Source organism: Dermacentor albipictus, chromosome 3 (genome assembly GCF_038994185.2).
Source record: "Dermacentor albipictus isolate Rhodes 1998 colony chromosome 3, USDA_Dalb.pri_finalv2, whole genome shotgun sequence".
Lineage (NCBI taxonomy): Eukaryota > Metazoa > Arthropoda > Arachnida > Ixodida > Ixodidae > Dermacentor > Dermacentor albipictus.
Window position 1 is genome coordinate 53,475,484 of NC_091823.1, and position 18,293 is coordinate 53,493,776.

At 46.0% G+C, this 18,293-nt stretch overlaps 1 protein-coding gene across 1 annotated transcript in view; it reads left to right on the top strand.

The window, feature by feature from the left end:
* The window catches only part of LOC139057376 (uncharacterized), a 61,407-nt gene that overhangs the window by 23,606 nt on the left and 19,508 nt on the right, over nucleotides 1-18,293 (top strand). Inside the window, exon 2 of the mRNA XM_070535448.1 lies at nucleotides 17,856-18,160. Within this exon, the coding sequence (XP_070391549.1) occupies nucleotides 17,856-18,160 (305 nt within the window). The remainder of the gene's footprint in view (nucleotides 1-17,855; nucleotides 18,161-18,293) is intronic.

An 18,293-nucleotide genomic window follows, 5' to 3' on the forward strand; every position in this document is an offset into this window, starting at 1 on the left:
AAGTAGGATGCACAGCAATAGTGTATGGTATGCGCATCTGTGCCTATCGGTGCACGTTGGTACACTCCCTGCCAGGCGCTGTATGCACGTCGACACTTATCACGCTTTGTTTTCCCAGAGTTTATATTCATTGACAATCCCGGCCACGGCGGCCGCATTTCGATGGGGGCGAAATGCGAAAACACCCGTGTGCTTAGATTTAGGTGCACGTTAAAGAACCCCAGGTGGTCAAAATTTCCGGAGTCCTCCACTACGGCGTGCCTGATAATCAGAGAGTGGTTTTGGCACGTAAAACCGCAAATATTATTATTATTATATTCATTGACTGATAAGCGGGGTGTACTTGAGCAGAAAAAGAACAGAAAAAAAAACGCGTTGGCAGTAAGTTTGTTGGCATCGTGCCTTTGCGACATACTAGTGGAAGTTTGACCTGTGGCAGAAACTGTGAAGCCTCAGACTTTTGGGGAAGAGGAAGCTGCGCTATGGATGTTCACGATTGGGCGCGCGTTCGAAACCTGTATGAATCATCTCTAGGTTCATCGCATGCGCTGCGGTGTTATACACGCGAACACACGATGGAATTTTTTCTTTGCGAGTACGGAACATCCGACCGACGTAAACCTGCCAACTCTCCCAAATTGTCCGTAAAATTTGCGAATTTGGGCTCATTTTTTTTTTTATTTTACGAATGGCGCGTCGTGCTCAACGAAATTCTGTTCGCGAGAAAAAGTTTCAAAGGTGTTCGAAGATGGGACGGCGCAAGACGCCGTATAGTAAACCAGAGGGGTACTCGCTTGGAGAAAGTTTATCGTGTATAGTTCCCGAAGCAAGGCGAAATCGTCGATAGCAGCGTCTTGGTGCAACGTGGTTACAACGACGCGCGTGACTCGCGCGCGCCGCGTTATAACCGTGTTCCGTCAAGCCAGTGACCAACCGGGCCGTCTCAGTCTCTTGACAGCAATGTCGCTGAAAGAGTCAGTGTGATACAAACAAACCTGCTGTTCCCTGTGTGCCGCGATTCAGTGTGATGCAAACAAACAAAAAAAAAACCAGTCTCTGCTGTTCCCTGTGTGCCGCGATTTCTGTGCGGCGTCTGAAGTTGTTTCATTCGTAATGAAGTGCGTGTGTACATACGCCAGAAAAGTGTGCGCTAAGGGCAAAGTATATTTGTGAACGCGTGCCATAAATTGCTGCGAGCGCCACAGCCGGCGAATGAGGCTGTCGAAGAACGCACGGCGTATAGTCGGCCGAACTATTCTCGGCTATAGCCGCCATGCGGCGGAAACCGTCGCGACGTCCAAGGCGCTGTGCCGCTGGGCACGAAGTCCCGCGGGTTCGATTCCAAGGTCACGGAGGTCGCATTCAGACGAAAATGCAATGCATAACTGTTCCTGTATTGAGCTTTCGTGTGTGTAAAATAGCCTCAGCTTGTCCGAATTGGTCAGGAGCCGTCGACGGTATGCTCTCTCGATCTCAAAGCTCCTGGGTCGTTTTGGAGTGTTAAACCTTAATATCAATCAATCAATCAATCAATCAATCAATCAATCAATCAATCAATCACTGAATGAATGAATGAATCTGACAGAAACAGCCAGAAAGAGAATTTTCGGCGGCCTCCCTCCGTCCATTCCGTTCGTTCGAAGGAACGCGAGACCGTCACCTGCGGCAGTCGAACCGCAAACATTCCATTGTTTGCATCGCGCTCGTTCCGACGGTTGTTGGCATAGAGATAAGAAGCGAGCCGACCGGCACGCTCGGGTGTCACGAGTGGTTTGCACCGCGGCGAGGGGTCGCGGCCTCCCGAGCGGCGGCTGCCGCATATATATAAAGAGCGCAGCCTTCCGCGACCTGATGCCACCATTTTTGCATTCGTGCCACGAAGCGTGACGGCGTTCAGCCGCGCTTAAACGTTCACGCGTCGCGAATTCCATCGGCATGCCCGTCGCACGCACAAAGGTGCGGATGTCTCCTTCCGGTCACTCCAACGAGTGTAAATACCCTACAGAGTTTCCGCGACATTATTTCAGCGCTCTCAATCTTGCGATGGCATCGAAGCGATAGCCGAGCGCCCTGACCGACGATAGATCAAGACCTGTAACGATATTTGGCATGAGATCTTAATAATAATAATAATATTTGGGGTTTTACGTGCCAAAACCACTTTCTGATTGTGAGGCACGCCGTAGTGGAGGACTCCGGAAATTTTGACCACCTGGGGTTCTTTAACGTGCACCTAAATCTAAGCACACGGGTGTTTTCGCATTTCGCCCCCATCGAAATGCGGCCGCCGTGGCCGGGATTCGATCCCGCGACCTCGTGCTCAGCAGCCCAACACCATAGCCACGAGCTCTTAATCGGCTCAAGTTTTATTATTATTATTATTATTATTATTATTATTATTATTATTATTATTATTATTATTATTATTATTATTATTATTATTATTATTATTATTGATGGTTCATGTGAAGTATTGGCCAAGACTCGGATGGCGCTAGAAAATACAGTTAGTCCGCAGTCGTTGTCGTCACTTGTAACGCGTCCAGTACTTAAACACCAGTACGCAATGCTGTCCGTACATAGTACCTATACTGTAGAATCGCGCATCGATTACGGCGAACCAGTCAGTCACCCCGCACAGTTTAAGCTTAATAGCTTTGTGTTGTGCACTTCCCCTGTGGCCAACGCGCGTCATTTACGATATCAGTGAAGCAGCACACGTCGCGACAGACAACCAGTGTGCGTAGGCCGTTCCCGAAGGCACACATGCTGCTTCAGTGATCTGAAAGCTGAAACTGCCAATGTTTGTGTGCCTTGGTGGCCTTCGACAGGCATACGTATACGTCACGGGGTCGACGAGCATGCTTGGTGAGCTGCCTACTTTATAGGAAGGTGGCCTGCCAATTTCGAAAGATTTTGAACAATGTCACCTCCGGCGTCCCCCAGGGTAATGTTTTGGGTCTCTTATCATTTTTAATTTACATTAATGATCAGCCAGCGGGTATCTCCTCTAACGTGCGACTTTTCGCAGGCGATTGCGCAATCTACCGTAAACTAACTTCTTCAGCTGATCATCTTGCTTTTCAACAGGACCTGGATCTCGTAACTAGTTGGTACTCACGCTGGCAAATGTCTCTTATTACCGATAAATGGGAACTAATGACCTTCACCCGCAATAAATCAGCTTCCGGATCTAACTACACTCTTAGTAACATAGCTCGCACAACGTGTTACCTTGGCGTACATCTTCCACGCAAACTTCCTTGGACAACTAACACAGATAAAATCACAGCACAGGCATCACGCACCCACGGCTACCTTATACGAAACCTTCACGACGCTCTTAGTTCGGTCAAATCACTAGCATATCCAACATTCGTCCGTCGTCAACTCGAATACGCGTCATCAATTTGGTCACCTCATTAAACCTATCTAATCAATGATCTTGAACGTGTTCAAAATCGTGCCGTGCGTTTCATCGCCAAAGACTGCAGCCGTTATTTCAGTGTTACTAATATTTAAATCCTCTCTGTCCTTATCCTCCTTCAAATCACGCAGAAAGATTGCTCTAGTCTGCTTATTTCATAAAATAACAAACCTTCAGATCCAAACCGCCATCCTTCTCTCCCAACCGTTAAGAACGTCTCGCCGTTTGCACAACAACCGCTCTTTCAAACTTATCTTTGGGCACACAAACGCCATAAATTCATCAGCGTTACCACTAGCCATTAAACTATGGAAATAGTCTCCTTGATAATGTTGTCCACATTCATGACCCTGTTAAGTTTCATCATGAAGTAACCGCTATTTTTTAGTGACTAGTTGCATTCATGAATTTTCTCTTAATTATGTACACGCTTCTCGCTAACTTCTGTATTTGGCAATGTCCATAGATGTACCCTTGCATTACTTTTATGAAATTTGGCATTGTTAAATAATGCACCCTTACACTGTGTAGGTCGCCATCCATACCGATAGTATATATCGCGTTCCGCTAACTATTATGTAACGTCACCTCGTTTTATGTACCTTAGTACACGTCTCGTATATACTCGTTATCTCTTTCCATTCTTTGTAACGCTTCCACTTATGGAGATATATATTGTATAATCCCCCCTCACACAATACTCCTGCTGGAATCTGTCAGGTTTCTTAAATAAATAAACAAATAAATAAATAAATAAATAAATAAATAAATAAATAAATAAAAGACGTACAGATGAGACGAGACCGTCTTTCATTTTTATGCCTTTATTTGTCTCTAGCACAGAGCCTTTCAGGAAGGTCAATTACAAATAAGGCCGACAAAAAAGTCGTAATCAAGTGCACAGATAAGAAAGCACCTCTTAGCCAAGGAGAAAGAGCAGTGTCAAGTAACTTGCGCATTAGAGAAGCCGCTCTCGTCTAATTAGAAGGCAATGTAGTACTTATCTTTTATATTTTTATTTATGCACATTGCCTGCAGCGCCTATGAAAGACACGATTGCAGAGAAGGCATAGAAAGGGGTGGAGGTGGGGGCTACCACGGATAATAACTCACGAAAAACCGTGTGCCTACGCACATAAACAAAGCAATGATAAATAATGGAAAAGTTGCGCTAATCTTCGAGACGAAGCTATTGAAGTAGAAAATGAGCGCATTTTTTTACCAGAGACTTGACAAAAATTAGCGGAACGCTTCCTCTGACTCATACTTTTCGATGTCCGTGGGCATAGCTTGTTCCACTCCGCAAGTGTGTCTGGGAAGGAGTCTTGAGAAACACCCGTGTGGTGCCGGACCTCTTATTTTCAATACGTGGTCGTGACGTTCGGGTAAGGAGCACGGAGATAGCAAAATATCGCGTCTGGGTAATCTTAGGATTATTATAGTAATTGCGGTGAAGTGTAACTTCAGCTTTATGTTTGATGCATTGCGTAAGAAGCAAGACTTCACACTAGGCCTACCTGCCCTAACTTCCTACCCTGCAGTGGCAAAATAAAGTTGTTTCTCTCTCTCTCTCTCTCTCTCTCTCTCTCTCTCTCTCTCTTCTTATGAATGCTCGATTCCAAGAAAGCTTGCACATTCATCAGCAGCTTCGCTGCTGCTGAATTCCTAGTTTCTCGCTATACCAAACGTGCGGCTCGGAATTGCGCGCGCTTGAAAGCGGAAGCTGATGCTCTTGAACGCGGATCCCATATCCCCACAAGCGTACTCGAGAATCGGTCCGGCATTTGTCAAGTGCGAAACTTGCCCAACCTTCGTTGGCGTGGTGTGGAAGTTGCCTCTTATGAAGTTAAGCGTTATATGTACGGTTTGGCAGTTACCTGTTCAATTTGTTCAATCCAAATTAAATTTTGATGAAATTAAAACAAACACGCGCCAAGTGTATAATCAAAGGACAAACACTTGACGTTTCAGAGCCCGCATACGGGTCCCTTGCTCAATCTGAACAAAGAACCTGTACGGGCACCGAAACGGCTAGTTTTTGTGTATTCATTATACTCTCGCTGAGTATGAAATCAATCATATCGGGGTTTTGGCTCGTAAAACCCCAGAATTCCATTTTTTTTAGCTCGGTGGACTAACCTTGCCTTTTAACCCGCGGGAAAGTTCTGAAAGTCTTTTATACGAGAATACGAGAGCTGAAATACTGCTGCTCTTTACCCGTGAAACGGCGGCATTGTGAGGTAACATCCCGCTCTGTCGCCTGACGACCGCCCTGTGCTTGTACTATATGAGGCATGATGTTACGGGCTCGTTTCCTAGCCGCGGCGGCCGCATTCCTCTGTAAGCGTGCAAAAATTCCAAGCAACTCCAAGCGACCAAACTCATCCCGCTGCCCTCCGCTACGGCCTCCCTCAAAATACAGGTGTAGCCTTGCGACGCAAGAAAGAAAACAAATCCCACAAAAACCAATGAACCTTTTTCGACATGCTGACGCCGCCGAAAAGGTAGATGCGTCGAACATGAAACGTACGCAACGCAGGTCGGGCATCGTTCTAATAAAAAAATAAACGTAAAAACGTTATTCACTCAGTGGACGCTGATACGCGTAGCAGGGTGCCATACTCGTCGGTCTACATTGATAGCGATATCGCGGTTTTCAAATTCCCGGTACAAGCGAACCCTTATCTATCTCTCCGGCGTTTGCCTTCGGGCCTTTCATCGCTGTAACTTTTTCTCGCTCGTCCCAGATAAGGCCGTGGGATGGGACCCGGCTGTGAAACGATAGTGACATTCGATAGAGGCTTGCACCGCCGTCCCCGACGGTGTCGCGTGGGCGTCGACTGGTTCTTATCGGGTACGAGTAGGCACTGTAGCAACTCGTTCACCGCCACCTCCGCTGATAAGAAGCCAGCGGGCACAGCAGGCAAGCTCACAAAGCGGGTTGGCTGGCGACCTTGATTTTTTGCCGACGCGAGGTTGTTGTATGCGTTCGTCTAATCCGCCCGGAGTGACCCCACACGAGATTATGCAGGGTGTCCCAGCTAACTTCAGCCAGAGTTCAAAAATATGTGAATGTCACGTAGCTGGACAGAACCAAGGTAATGTTATTTTCCATCGCTTGGAGATACTAAGATTTTTTTCACTCTATCTAATTATATAATTTGTCATAATTATTCACTTTCTCAAACATTATAACTAGATGAAAAGTGTCAATGAGAAAATTGTAGAGCAACATGAAAAACTCCCGATACAGCTTTCTGTTGCGCAATACGTGCTTCACAAAAGTTTTTTCGAGCTGGAAGAGCCCACGAATGCACGCGGGCTTTTTCACCTTGGAAGAACACTTTTATGTAGCACGTACTGAGCAACAGAAAGCTGTATCGGCAGTTTTTAATGTCGCTCAACAATTTTCTCATTGACACTTTTCATCTAATTATAACATTTGAGAAGGTGATTAATAATTAAGACGAATTATCTAATTAGGCGGAATAAAAAAATGCATATCTCCAAGCGACGGCAAACAACATTACCTTGGCTTTGTGTAGCTACGTGGCATTCGCATATATTTAAACTCTGGCTAAAGTTAGCTGGGACACCTTGTATATACCTATATAGTGATATCTGGCTCTAGTGTTCAGAGGAATCTTCAGCTTGGCACAGCGCTCCTGCCTAAAAACATGGAAACAGATAAATAGTTTTTCTCGGCATCCACAGCACCAAATTTTATTAGCTTTGCTGTGTTTGGAAGGAAATGTTAGAATTTAGTAGCTGCAGGACGGTAATTCTCAATTCGTGCCTTCAGTGTTATTAGATAAATTCTGTACTGCTGCGAAATTATCTGAAACTAAAATATCAAGTTTACGACTCTATAACTCAGCAATAAAAATACTGTTATTGTTCTATAAAGTACCCTCAGCAATGCACCTAAAGTGGACAAAAGTGATCTATTGTACATCGCTCTGAAATATGCTACCAATTTGTGAGCAGGGCTTCTGCAAAACTCTCATAAACATTGTAACAATTTCATGTGAGCTGTAAACTCGATATCAAATATGTTCGCTTGAGATGCTCACGCGATGCAGTTTAAAGAACTGCGAAATGTGCTTTCGTGCAGATTTGCGCATTTGTTAACTTCGTGCTTCCACTTTTTCATGAAACTGATTTCCGGCAATGTTTATACGAAACTAGAGGTACTAAATCAAAATTCTGCTTCTTGAATTATTATAATTTAGCTTTCTCTTTTAAGTGCAACAAATTTCATTTAGATCGGTGTGGCAGATGTCTCATAACAGCATTGATGTGGTTTACACGCATTTGCATAGGGAAATCTTAGGTGGCACTGAGCTAAAGGTTCCTCTTAAAGGGAGTTTCTTTAAGCGCGTTTGTGACACCCTGGGAACGCCGACGTAAGGAAGGCTCGGACTGCCCCAGACGTGGCTTCGCTTGAGACACGATCGCAGATGCACAAATCAATCTTTCTTTGAAACAAGTATTCATAAGAAGTCTTGCTTCTTTCGTAATGCATCACGCATTATTACTGTCTGCTCAAACACACTAGTATCACGTTACGATGACGGTGACCAAACGAGGGAGTGCCAGAACTGTGAACCACGAGTCGAACACGTTACAGAGATAATACGTCATATACGTCTGAAGACACCCGAAAATTGTCGATATCCTCGCCTTCCTCGACTACAACCGGGAGGGGACGGAAGAGATATCGGCCCCGGGTGCGAGACGACCTAGCTACGCCACAGCTCGCACGTCCTGCCCTTCTTGTATTAGCGGGAGGGTAATGACCTCTTCCAGTTAGTTTCTTTTGAATAAACGTGCTGAACCGTACGTGTATCTAGTGAACGTGACTCAGCCCGTAGGTCTCGTATCGCCCGTCTACCACCCCATTGCGATGCAGCTCCATATATCAGCAGGACTCCCTAGCCGACGAGCCGTCCACCGTGGCGGGATGGCTTGCTATGTGGTCAACGGAGCTGCGGGCTGTGCTTACAGTGCACGTTGCCTGAATCCGAGTCGATAGGCCGCGACAGCCTTGGAGACCGGACCGCGCCTATATCGATCCGTCGCGTCGTCGCGTGCATTATGCTCTTTCAAACGTCCGCTTTTCGGTGCCTCACTATAGGGGACGACGCGTTCGATCATTACGGTTCTTCGAGCTCCAGGTATAAATACGAGACCGCAAATTCGGCTGATGAAAAGTGGGCTGCATGACCTAAAATGCTGTTTTTGTTTAGCTGATTTCTTGCTGTGGTGCTCGGAAAAGTGGCGCTTTACAGATACGTTGTCAATAGGTAACGCGTGACATTCAATACACCTTTCCGTGCTTTTCGCGAAACACTGTGTGCCTCTCCTGAAACAAGGGGCCTGTGGCGAGTTTCGCAACCTGTACGGTTGAATAGCTTTTGGATTGCATGTTGTGGGTACATACCGTGGTCCCAACCTCAGCGCTTAGAACTGAAGCCTTGCATCAGGGTTTGTGCCGCGGTGCAAGGAAGGGATATAGCTTTTGTCGGTGGAATGCCGAGGGGACGTGAAAGAGGAAACGACTTCTTATTAATTTTACCATATATATATATATATATATATATATATATATATATATATATTTCACGTTCTCACGTTCTCGTGACGCCTGCGGCACAAAAGACGTTCCACGTCCGCCGCCAAGGTCTGTGAGTGGTGGCGCTGGCTAACACTCCCAGGTTCTACTAGGACACATAAATACCCAAGAAAGTGGATGGCAAAACGGCGCCGCGGTAGCTCAATTGGTAGAGCACCGCACGCGAAATGCGAAGGTTGTGGGTTCGGTTCCCACTTGCGGCAAGTTGTTTTTTCATCCACTTTAATTTCCATTAATTAATCGTTTCTTTATTTCATTTATTAAGCACAAGTAATTTGCCCTATGTTGTCCTTGGTATCAGTGTTTGTTGGCTTCTTATGTTATAGGTAAGATATATATATATATATATATATATATATATTGTACCGTATTGGTTTCAGAGGTAACATATTTTCTTCAGATTGATTATTACAGTGGTTGTCAAATTGGTACATTTCCATGTTTCACTTTAGCAGTGCTGCTTCTTAGGTGCGTTGGTATTGCATATTGAGCAATGGGTAGGCTTTCCGTATGGGTATTTGTGTGCTCTCACTCAGTCCTTGTGTTCTAGTGCACATCTCCTGCACAAACTGCTTTTCACATTCATTTCATTGGGAAAATGGCCTGTGGTAAAAGCTACCTCCCACATTTGGTGCAGCAGGAATTTCTTGCCCGTAAAGCTTTCTCTGTAAGTGGACACAGACAAAAGCAGAGCATAAAGCTTGCCAAAGAGCAAGCACATACGTGCTGCAAGCTGTGCCGTATAATTAACAGCAGGAAACACAGGCAGACCACATTGCACCATGCAGGAAACGTGGCACGAGACGTCTGCCTGTTGAAGGGAGTGCTTAGCGAAGCAACTGGCCAAGCTGTGCGGTGTTTTCCGATTATGCCAGGATGTAGCACTTTTTCTTTTTTAGTTACGATTATTACACATAGTGTACATAAGTGGCCTGTCTGAAGCATGCAAAAATCATTAAATGGAGCTTTCGGGGAATGACTGCCTTGTTGGTTGTTTGCTGGCTGTAGTTGACAGGATATGAGCTGACTGGTACATTTACGTTTGAGCTTTTTCATATGAAAGAATGCATGTATGTGATATGTTTGTCGTCACAGGCAAAGAGGCACATAAAGAAATTACATAAAGCTTGCGACAAATTGCCTTAGCTTCCAAACTCTCTACCACATGGCTCATTCAAAGTATGCAACAGCCCATTCCCCCTGTTCGTCCGTTGTGACAAAAGGTTTTGTCGGTTTTTTTTTTCTGTCTTGGCGGCAATAGAAAGAAAAATTTGCAGATCCAATGCACATCTTGGAACCTAGTGAATCTTTAATGAAGTGTTTAATCAAGTCATACAAATATGTCCAATTTCATTCCTGTCTCTTCGGCATAAGGGAAACTGGCATGTGCATGTGGTCTCATGCACTACTACACACAATGTAACACACTGCAATCATCTCAGAGAGATATCGTATTTACCCGATTCGAACTGTCCCCTGAATCTAATGCACACGCTATTTCCGAGGGCTTAAAGCGGCTCGTCACCCCACTCTGAGGATTTGCCCTTTGAGCGAAGGTCTCTGCCTAGGCATCCTTCTCTCATTTGGCGCCTCAGTCTTGGGCGACGATTCAGCATCACTTCCACCGCGTTAGGAATGACTTCTCCGATATGTGAGGCAGGCAGCCGAGACCGCCAGTTGTTTGGTGTAACGCCTTGAACACGCTACTAGTGAATTCCCGGTAAGCGCTGAACGTTTTTATTTCTTCTGATTTCCTGTTTTTTTTTTCACACTAAATTTAAGTTTTGTTCAAGTTCGCCGGGAATGTGTCGTATATTTAGCCCCGTGCATGGCCGCATGCGTACGGGCGACTCCGAAACTACAATGTTGGAACCATTGAGAAATACTACGCCGTGTCACCTGGGCACGTGTGATTCCGGAACTACGAAGCCGGAACCGTTTAGAAATCGTTCTGTATTGAGCCACCCATCGCGATCAGGAATACACTTCTATCGTCGATAAATCAAAGAAGTTTTTAGGCATGTAGAGCCCTCGGGGCTGTACTTGTCTGCGACAAGGTAGCCTCCCCGCCTGCGGGATTATCTGACTGAGCTATGGCGAATGCTCGGTTGCCATAGTCGGAAGTTCGAATCTCGCTATACGTTTTCTTTTTTTTTATGATGGTGAGCTTGAAATTCAACTCCAGTGCACAACTTCTGCAGGCTTGGAGTTACGCCTGTCATCGGCAAAAGATGTCGAGAGCAAGTGGGGCTATACTAATCCAGGTACAACCAAATTAGGAAGGCCCACAAAGCACCAAAAAGACACTCCCTTACCAGATCAGGAATTGGCCTCCCTGGTGCAGTATTCGGCCACCCCCTCCCAAATGGCTCATCCAATTACCCGCTGGCCCTCAGTCTCCATCAGCTGCGGAGCACAGGACCAACGCGGCGGTCAGACCTGCAATGCAGCAGAGGGTGCTATGAATATCTGGATCCGGACGCGCCGCCAATTTAAACTGACCATTGCAACGTTTAACACCCGAACCCTCTCGAGTGTGGCTAGCTTAGCAGGACTCTTTGATAAATTATCAGACATTGTTTGGGATATCATCGGCCTCAGTGAGATTAGAAAAACTGGCGAGGCTTATACATTGCTGAATAACGGACATGTCCTCTGCTATAGAGGTTTCCTAGATAAGAAGCAATACGGGGTAGGAATCCTCATCTATAAGGACATAGCGGGCAATACTGACGAATTCTACAGCATTAATGAGAGCGTAGCTGTAGCTGTAATCAAATTTAATAAGAGGTGTAGATAAAAGGCCTACTTACAAGCCTACGCTCCAACATTTAGTCACGATGATGAGGAATAAGTAGATCAGTTTTATGAAGATGTTGAATTATTGGTGAGAAAAGTGCAAACTCAGTATACTGTAGTAATGGGCAACTTCAATGCAAAAGTGGGGGTAAAGCAGACTGGTGAACAAGCAATTGGCAACTGCGGCGTCGATTATAGGAATGCTAGAGGAGAGATGCTGGTAGAATTCGCAGAAAGGAATAAGCTTCGTATGGGAAACCAGCGCTGAAGCTTCGCGTGCCGACAGCAGCGCCGTAACACACAGCCTAGCGAGCGGTAGAGACAGTTTCCAGTAGCACACGCAGTGATTTCGTGTCAGCAAATTCACCGATTGTCTTGAGTCACACTTTTCACGGCTCCTCAAACGGCAGGGAACCGACGTGCTAGGACGTTGCAGCGCATGCGCTCTACGCAGCGCGCATGGCCATGGACAGAACTTGGCTGGCCGCATCGGGCTAGACAAACATTGATACAGGCGCACGTTTCTTATCGCTAAATATGTCGTGCCATCTTCGTAGCCTCCCTATCGGACGGTTTCAGCATATTTTAGTAACGCATGAAAAATGTCGTAGCGCCTCCTGGCCAGCGCTGGTTCCCCATAATGAACACCTTTTTCAGGAAATGTAGTAACAGAAAGTGGACCTGAAAGAGCCCTAATGGTGAAACGAGAAATGAAATTGACTTCATACATTCTGCTGTTCCCAGCATAGTACAGGATGTAGAAGTGATATGTAGGGTAAAGTGCAGTAATCATAGGTTAGTGAGGGCTAGGATTTCCCTCAATTTGAAGAGAGAAAGATCTCAATTGCTCAAGAAGAAACAGGTCAATCTAGAGGCAGTAAGGGTAAAAGCAGACAAACTCAAGCTGGTACTTGCAAACAAATATGCAGCCTTAGAACAGAGAGATGACGATGACATAGAGCTAATAGATGAAACCGTGACTAGGTTGGCTTCAGAGGCAGCAATTGAAGTGGGAGGCAAGGCACCAAGGCAACCAGTAGGCAAGCTCTCCCAAGTAACAAAGGACCTAATAAAGAAACGACCAAAAATGACAGTGTCCAACTCAAGAGATAGGATAGAATTCACGGAACTGTTAAAATTGATCAACAAGCGGAAATAAGGGATATTCGAAACTATAACGTGAGAAAGACTAAAGAAGCCGTAAAAAATAGACGCAGCCTGAAATCGGTGAGAAAGAAACTTGGCATAGGACAAACCAAGATGTATGCACTGAAAGATAAGCAGGGTAATATTATCAACAATCTCGAAGATATAGCAAAAGCAGCGGAACAATTCTATACTGACCTGTACAGTACCCAGAAGAGTCAGGATACCTCAATTAGAAAGAGTAATGAATAGGATACAGGAACTCCTATAACTAGCGATGACGTCAGAAGGGCCTTGCAAGACATGAAACGAGGAAGAGTGGCAGGAGAAGATGGAATAACAGTCGATTTAATCAAATATGGAGGAGACATAATGCTTGAAAAAACGGCGGCTCTTTATACGAAGTGTCTATCGACTGCAAGGGTCCCAGAAAACTGGAAGAATGCAAACGTTATACTAATTCACAAAAAGGGAGACGTTAAAGAATTGAAAAATTATACGCCCATTAGCTTACTCCCAGTATTATATAAAATATTTACCAACATAATCTCCAATAGAATAAGGGCAACACTGGACTTTAGTCAACCAAGCGAACAGGCGGGCTTCATGAAGGGGTACTCTACCATGGATCACATCCGTGTCATTAATCAGGTTATCGAGAAATCCGCAGAGTCCATCCTTGCTCGAAATCCATCCTTGCTCGAAGGTTGCGTCGAGTGAATGTTGCGGGCTGACGTGGTATGTGAACAAGATAGGTATGAGTGGTTGATGGCGGGTGTTCGTTGAGGATAACTGGCGGTGGTACTGTGATAGTCAAAGGTGTGCGCTTAAGGTGTGGCATCGAAAAGGGAGTTGCTTGGCGCACTAGTTGACTAGGGATTGCCATGAGTTTGTTGCTCTTATTGACAGACAGTGGGGATCATGGTTTCTGAGGCGTGAATTTCTTGTGCAATGTCTTGTATGTGCCATCGTTAATAGACCGTTTGCCAGCCGCAGTTTTATCTTTAGGTACATCTGCTGATTGCATCTTGTTGAGGAAGAGTCAGGAAGTCTAATTCTGGCGCATTGATGGCGAATTCTTTGCTTTGCTTGAAAGCTGGCTTATTTTTCCGCTTAATTTGATTCCGTCTTTTGAAGAAATTGTTATGAAACGAAACCGTGCTGGCTGTCTATTCCCTTTCAGCTGTCTTATGCATCCTTTCTAAGGAGATCAAATGAATAAGAATAACCAGCGTCGAGTTAGCGGGAAATGCGAGAGTAATGCGTAAGCATTACGTCTCATCTATTTGAGGTCCCAGATCGATTATTTAAAACCGCATTCAGCAGCACATTGCAAAGTGTTGTTCAGGAGCTCACTCGACACACGACCTGCCTATTCGCGGACCGAATTGCGACTGACAGAGCAGCCCACCGTCAGTTTCACTAATATATATATATATATATATATATATATATATATATATATATATATATATATATATATATATAAACCACCTGAACCGCTTTCCACACTTCACGCATACACGTTTTTTTCCACTTTGATTCACCTAATGCCAACGCATTAATCATAAAGACGGAAGCCATGGAGTGCATGTTGTAAATAAAAACTTGATATCGCTCGCACACGCAGTCAACTTTTTAAAACACGGCAACATTTGGTTTTATGCTAATGTTGGTTGGATTTTCTTACACATTCCCCGGCTTAGCATCTGGTCATCTCCTGGCGCTCTTTGCATGCATTCGGTCGCCTGCGGTTCGACCGCGTACCTAGAGCTGTGCCTCGGTGCATTCACCGTTGTTGCTTGGTGCCTTGGAACGCACTCCATGAGGCCTCAGCGATCGGGGTCGCGGAACCGGTCGGCGACTTGAGTTATGCACTCTTCGCACTTCGGCGGCCGCGCGTGCCCTTGATCTTGTCAATCATCTCGCGGCGTTCCTTCAGCTCGCGTTCTTCTCTCCGATTTTGTCGATCGCTTTGACTTGCACTTACGTGTCCGAGGGTAAAGGGGAAAGGGATGAGCGCGAGAGTCCGCCGACCGCTTTGCCACGAAGGCTATTGGACCACTATACGAGTGGCCGCTGGCCTGGAGCGACCCGGATAGTCCAAACGCGAGGTGACGGTGCCATGTTCCGTTTTTGACGTGGAAATAGTATTGGCTAATGCTGGCAAAAACAATTGCGTGCGTGCGTGCGTGCGTGCGTGCGTGCGTGCGTGCGTGCGTGCGTGCGTGCGTGCGTGCGTGCGTGCGTGCGTGCGTGCGTGCGTGCGTGCGTTCAAGCCGCGCGTCTTTGGGCGAAATGTTGTGCGGACTGAGCGTAAGTCGCTCCTGATACCTAAAAATAGTTTTCGAGGGGACATTTTCTGGCCATACGTGAAGCTACGAGGAACAAGACACTAAAAATAAAGAAGAAAAATAAAAACGCGATGGATGGCTGGTGAGGTTTTCCCATCTTGGCGTAGAACGCGGCCCCGGCTTATTTACGGGCTCTTTCTCGTTCTGAACGCGAGCGCCCCCCGATTTTCTGGTCTTCCGCACATGCATAGACGACACCCATGGTATTGGTCTCTTTCTCTTCGGTGTCTGCACAGTGCCAGTTGCGTCAGCTCTTTCTGCTTTGGTTTCGTTGTCTCTTCTGTCTAGCGGGCACATAGTGGATTTCCCCCTCCCTATGCTCTTTGATGATACGAAGTGCGTTGTGAGCCTACGGAGCTCGACGTCGCAGGTCCGGCGTCCGACCCCGTGGCATTATTCCTTCGTCGACAGCTGAGTCTAAGAAGAAAAAAAAAGGATTTATAGCACCGTTGCGCGTCCTTATTTGTTCGTACGTGTTCTGGTACCTTGAAGAAGCCATGTCGGAAATTAAAGTTTGGTGTTTGCTCGTGGAACGGTAAGCTCCGTGCATTATTTATTTCGTTACTTTATCAAGCGTGAGGTCACTGTTTTCTCTTTAATGTGCGCCTCGCGACCCCGTTGCTTCAAAGACGACTTGCGAAAGGCCTTCAGTGGAATGCTGCTCTGGAAACCTCTGAGCACCGTCCTTCCACGATGGCCTCCGTGGAAAAAATGGTTCAGGAGCTTTCCGTCATTTAATTTTTCGTGACAGCGCTAGAAAGCAGCAATAAGGACAGCAGCTGTGAAACGTTTAGAGCTTATTGCAATCTGTTGTCATTACTTTTTTTTTTAAGAGTCGCATCTGTAGACCTCTCCGGCGCGTTCTTGAAGAGGGAACCGAAAGCCCTGTCAACATGCATTTATGCGATGGCAAAGTGCTTAGAATTGTAGTGGTCGATTGAGCAACTAAGCTTGAAAAAAAAAATGAAATGAAACGAAGATCGGTGTCTTGTGCTTCGAAACTGCGTTGAAACAAAGACGGCAAAAAGGCTTGTCAAATGTTGTTCGCAAGTTTCGCAGACGTTCAACACGTCGGCAAGCTCTTACGCAAAAAAAATTGCAGTTCGCGTGACGGCATGCGTAACTATATCAGTGGGCTACGAATTTAAGGACACCGTATTGGCCTCCTCTTAAAGCAAATTCTACGGAACGTGACGGGCTTTCACGTAACTTATTTTACTAGCGCTCTGTGCACTTTCAATGTGCTCCTCATACTGATTTGGTGTCATAAGAGATTTGAGCAGGGAAAGTACATAGAGAGAAATCATTAATTTGCATTGAGTCATTATAACGCCACTTGTCTGCAGCTCAACACATTGTCTCAGAAATGCCCTGGAAATTTATCGCGCGATCAAGTTCAGTGCGATCGACAGCGTGTGCGTTCAGTTTCCCTCCGTCGATCTCTTCTTTCGTTTGACCTATTTCGCCTCAGTTATCCGTGAACACCGGACACTCTGCTTCGGTTAAAATGCGTTGGCGGGCTAGTTGGTTAGAATCCAGAAGTGGAATGGCATAGACAATGTTATGAGTGCAGGTTACAAATTGTTCGCGATTTGAGTAGAACATGCGTGCCTCCTATTATTATGTGTATCAACCTGTTTGCATAGCTTCTGGAGACGCTCAGGGGCAGAGAAAACCACGTCCACCCCCGATTCTGCCGCTTTTCTTCTGAGATTATGTGACATAATCTCAGAAGAATGTCTATGCCATTCCACTTTCGTGGGGAAGAATGTATGTTGGTAAAACCGGCAGATGCATCAATGAGAGAATTAAGGAGCATCGATATAACGTCACTAGGGTAATCTCGGGACATTTGGCTATTCATTGCCGAGATTGTTCCTGCAAACCCACGTTTGAAAGTACTTCTATTCTCTATAGGGCTCAAAGCAGGATGAAAGGGAGATTGTGGAATCCTACGAAATTGCAAAATTACAGGAAGGGTGTGTGAGCACGCCATCAGTGTCGCTCTCTGAAAAGGAAATACGATTCCTCGGTTTATATTTGTAACAATTGCAGCATATGTTTTCACCATGCCTTGAACACGTGTACGGTTCATCGATATGCACTACTGAATGTTTTTGCCTGTCACGTTTGGTTCCGCTCGTACAGTGTGTGTATGTATATATATATATATATATATATATATATATATATATATATATATATATATATATATATATATATATATATATATATATCGTTATTGTACGGTTTGGGGGGGGGGACATTGCACTATGTGTATATACACACGCAGGAAACAACGAATACGTTCACAATAAGGAAACGTTCGGAATTTTTTTAGTATCTGCTAATCCGTTCACCTCCGTTGTGGTATCTCTCATAACATACGCAGTGTATATATACACAGCCTTGAGACGTATGTTAGCTTTGTAGCTTCGTGAAACTCCGTCGATTGCTGATTACACGTTCTCTCTTGTCGGCATCTCCCGCGCAGAATGCCGCCGCTGCATGGCCTCCCAGCCTCGCCGTCCGTCGGTGGCCGTCGCCCTGTCGTGCACCTCGCGCAGCCGTTGGCCGTGGCAGCTGCAGAGAGCGCAGCAACCGTCGGCGGCCGCAGCGGCGACTCGGTGGCGAGGAGGCGGCGGCTGCCGGCCGGCTGTGCTCTGCCGCTGGGCGCACACCACGAGCTCGCTGCGGGATGACGACGACGCGGCCGGGGCCGTTGGGACGGCGCTGCAGGACAAGTGGCCCTACCGCGACCGCAACATCACCGTCACCACCTGCGCCGACCTGTACAAGGTGCGCGGCCATCGCGCTCGGATAAGCGACCCTGTGTTGCAAGTCGCGTAGTATTACATATTTTTTTTTATTTTATTTTTCATGTGAGGGTAAATGCCTCAGGGCATACCATGGGTATGCGATGCGGGCGAAT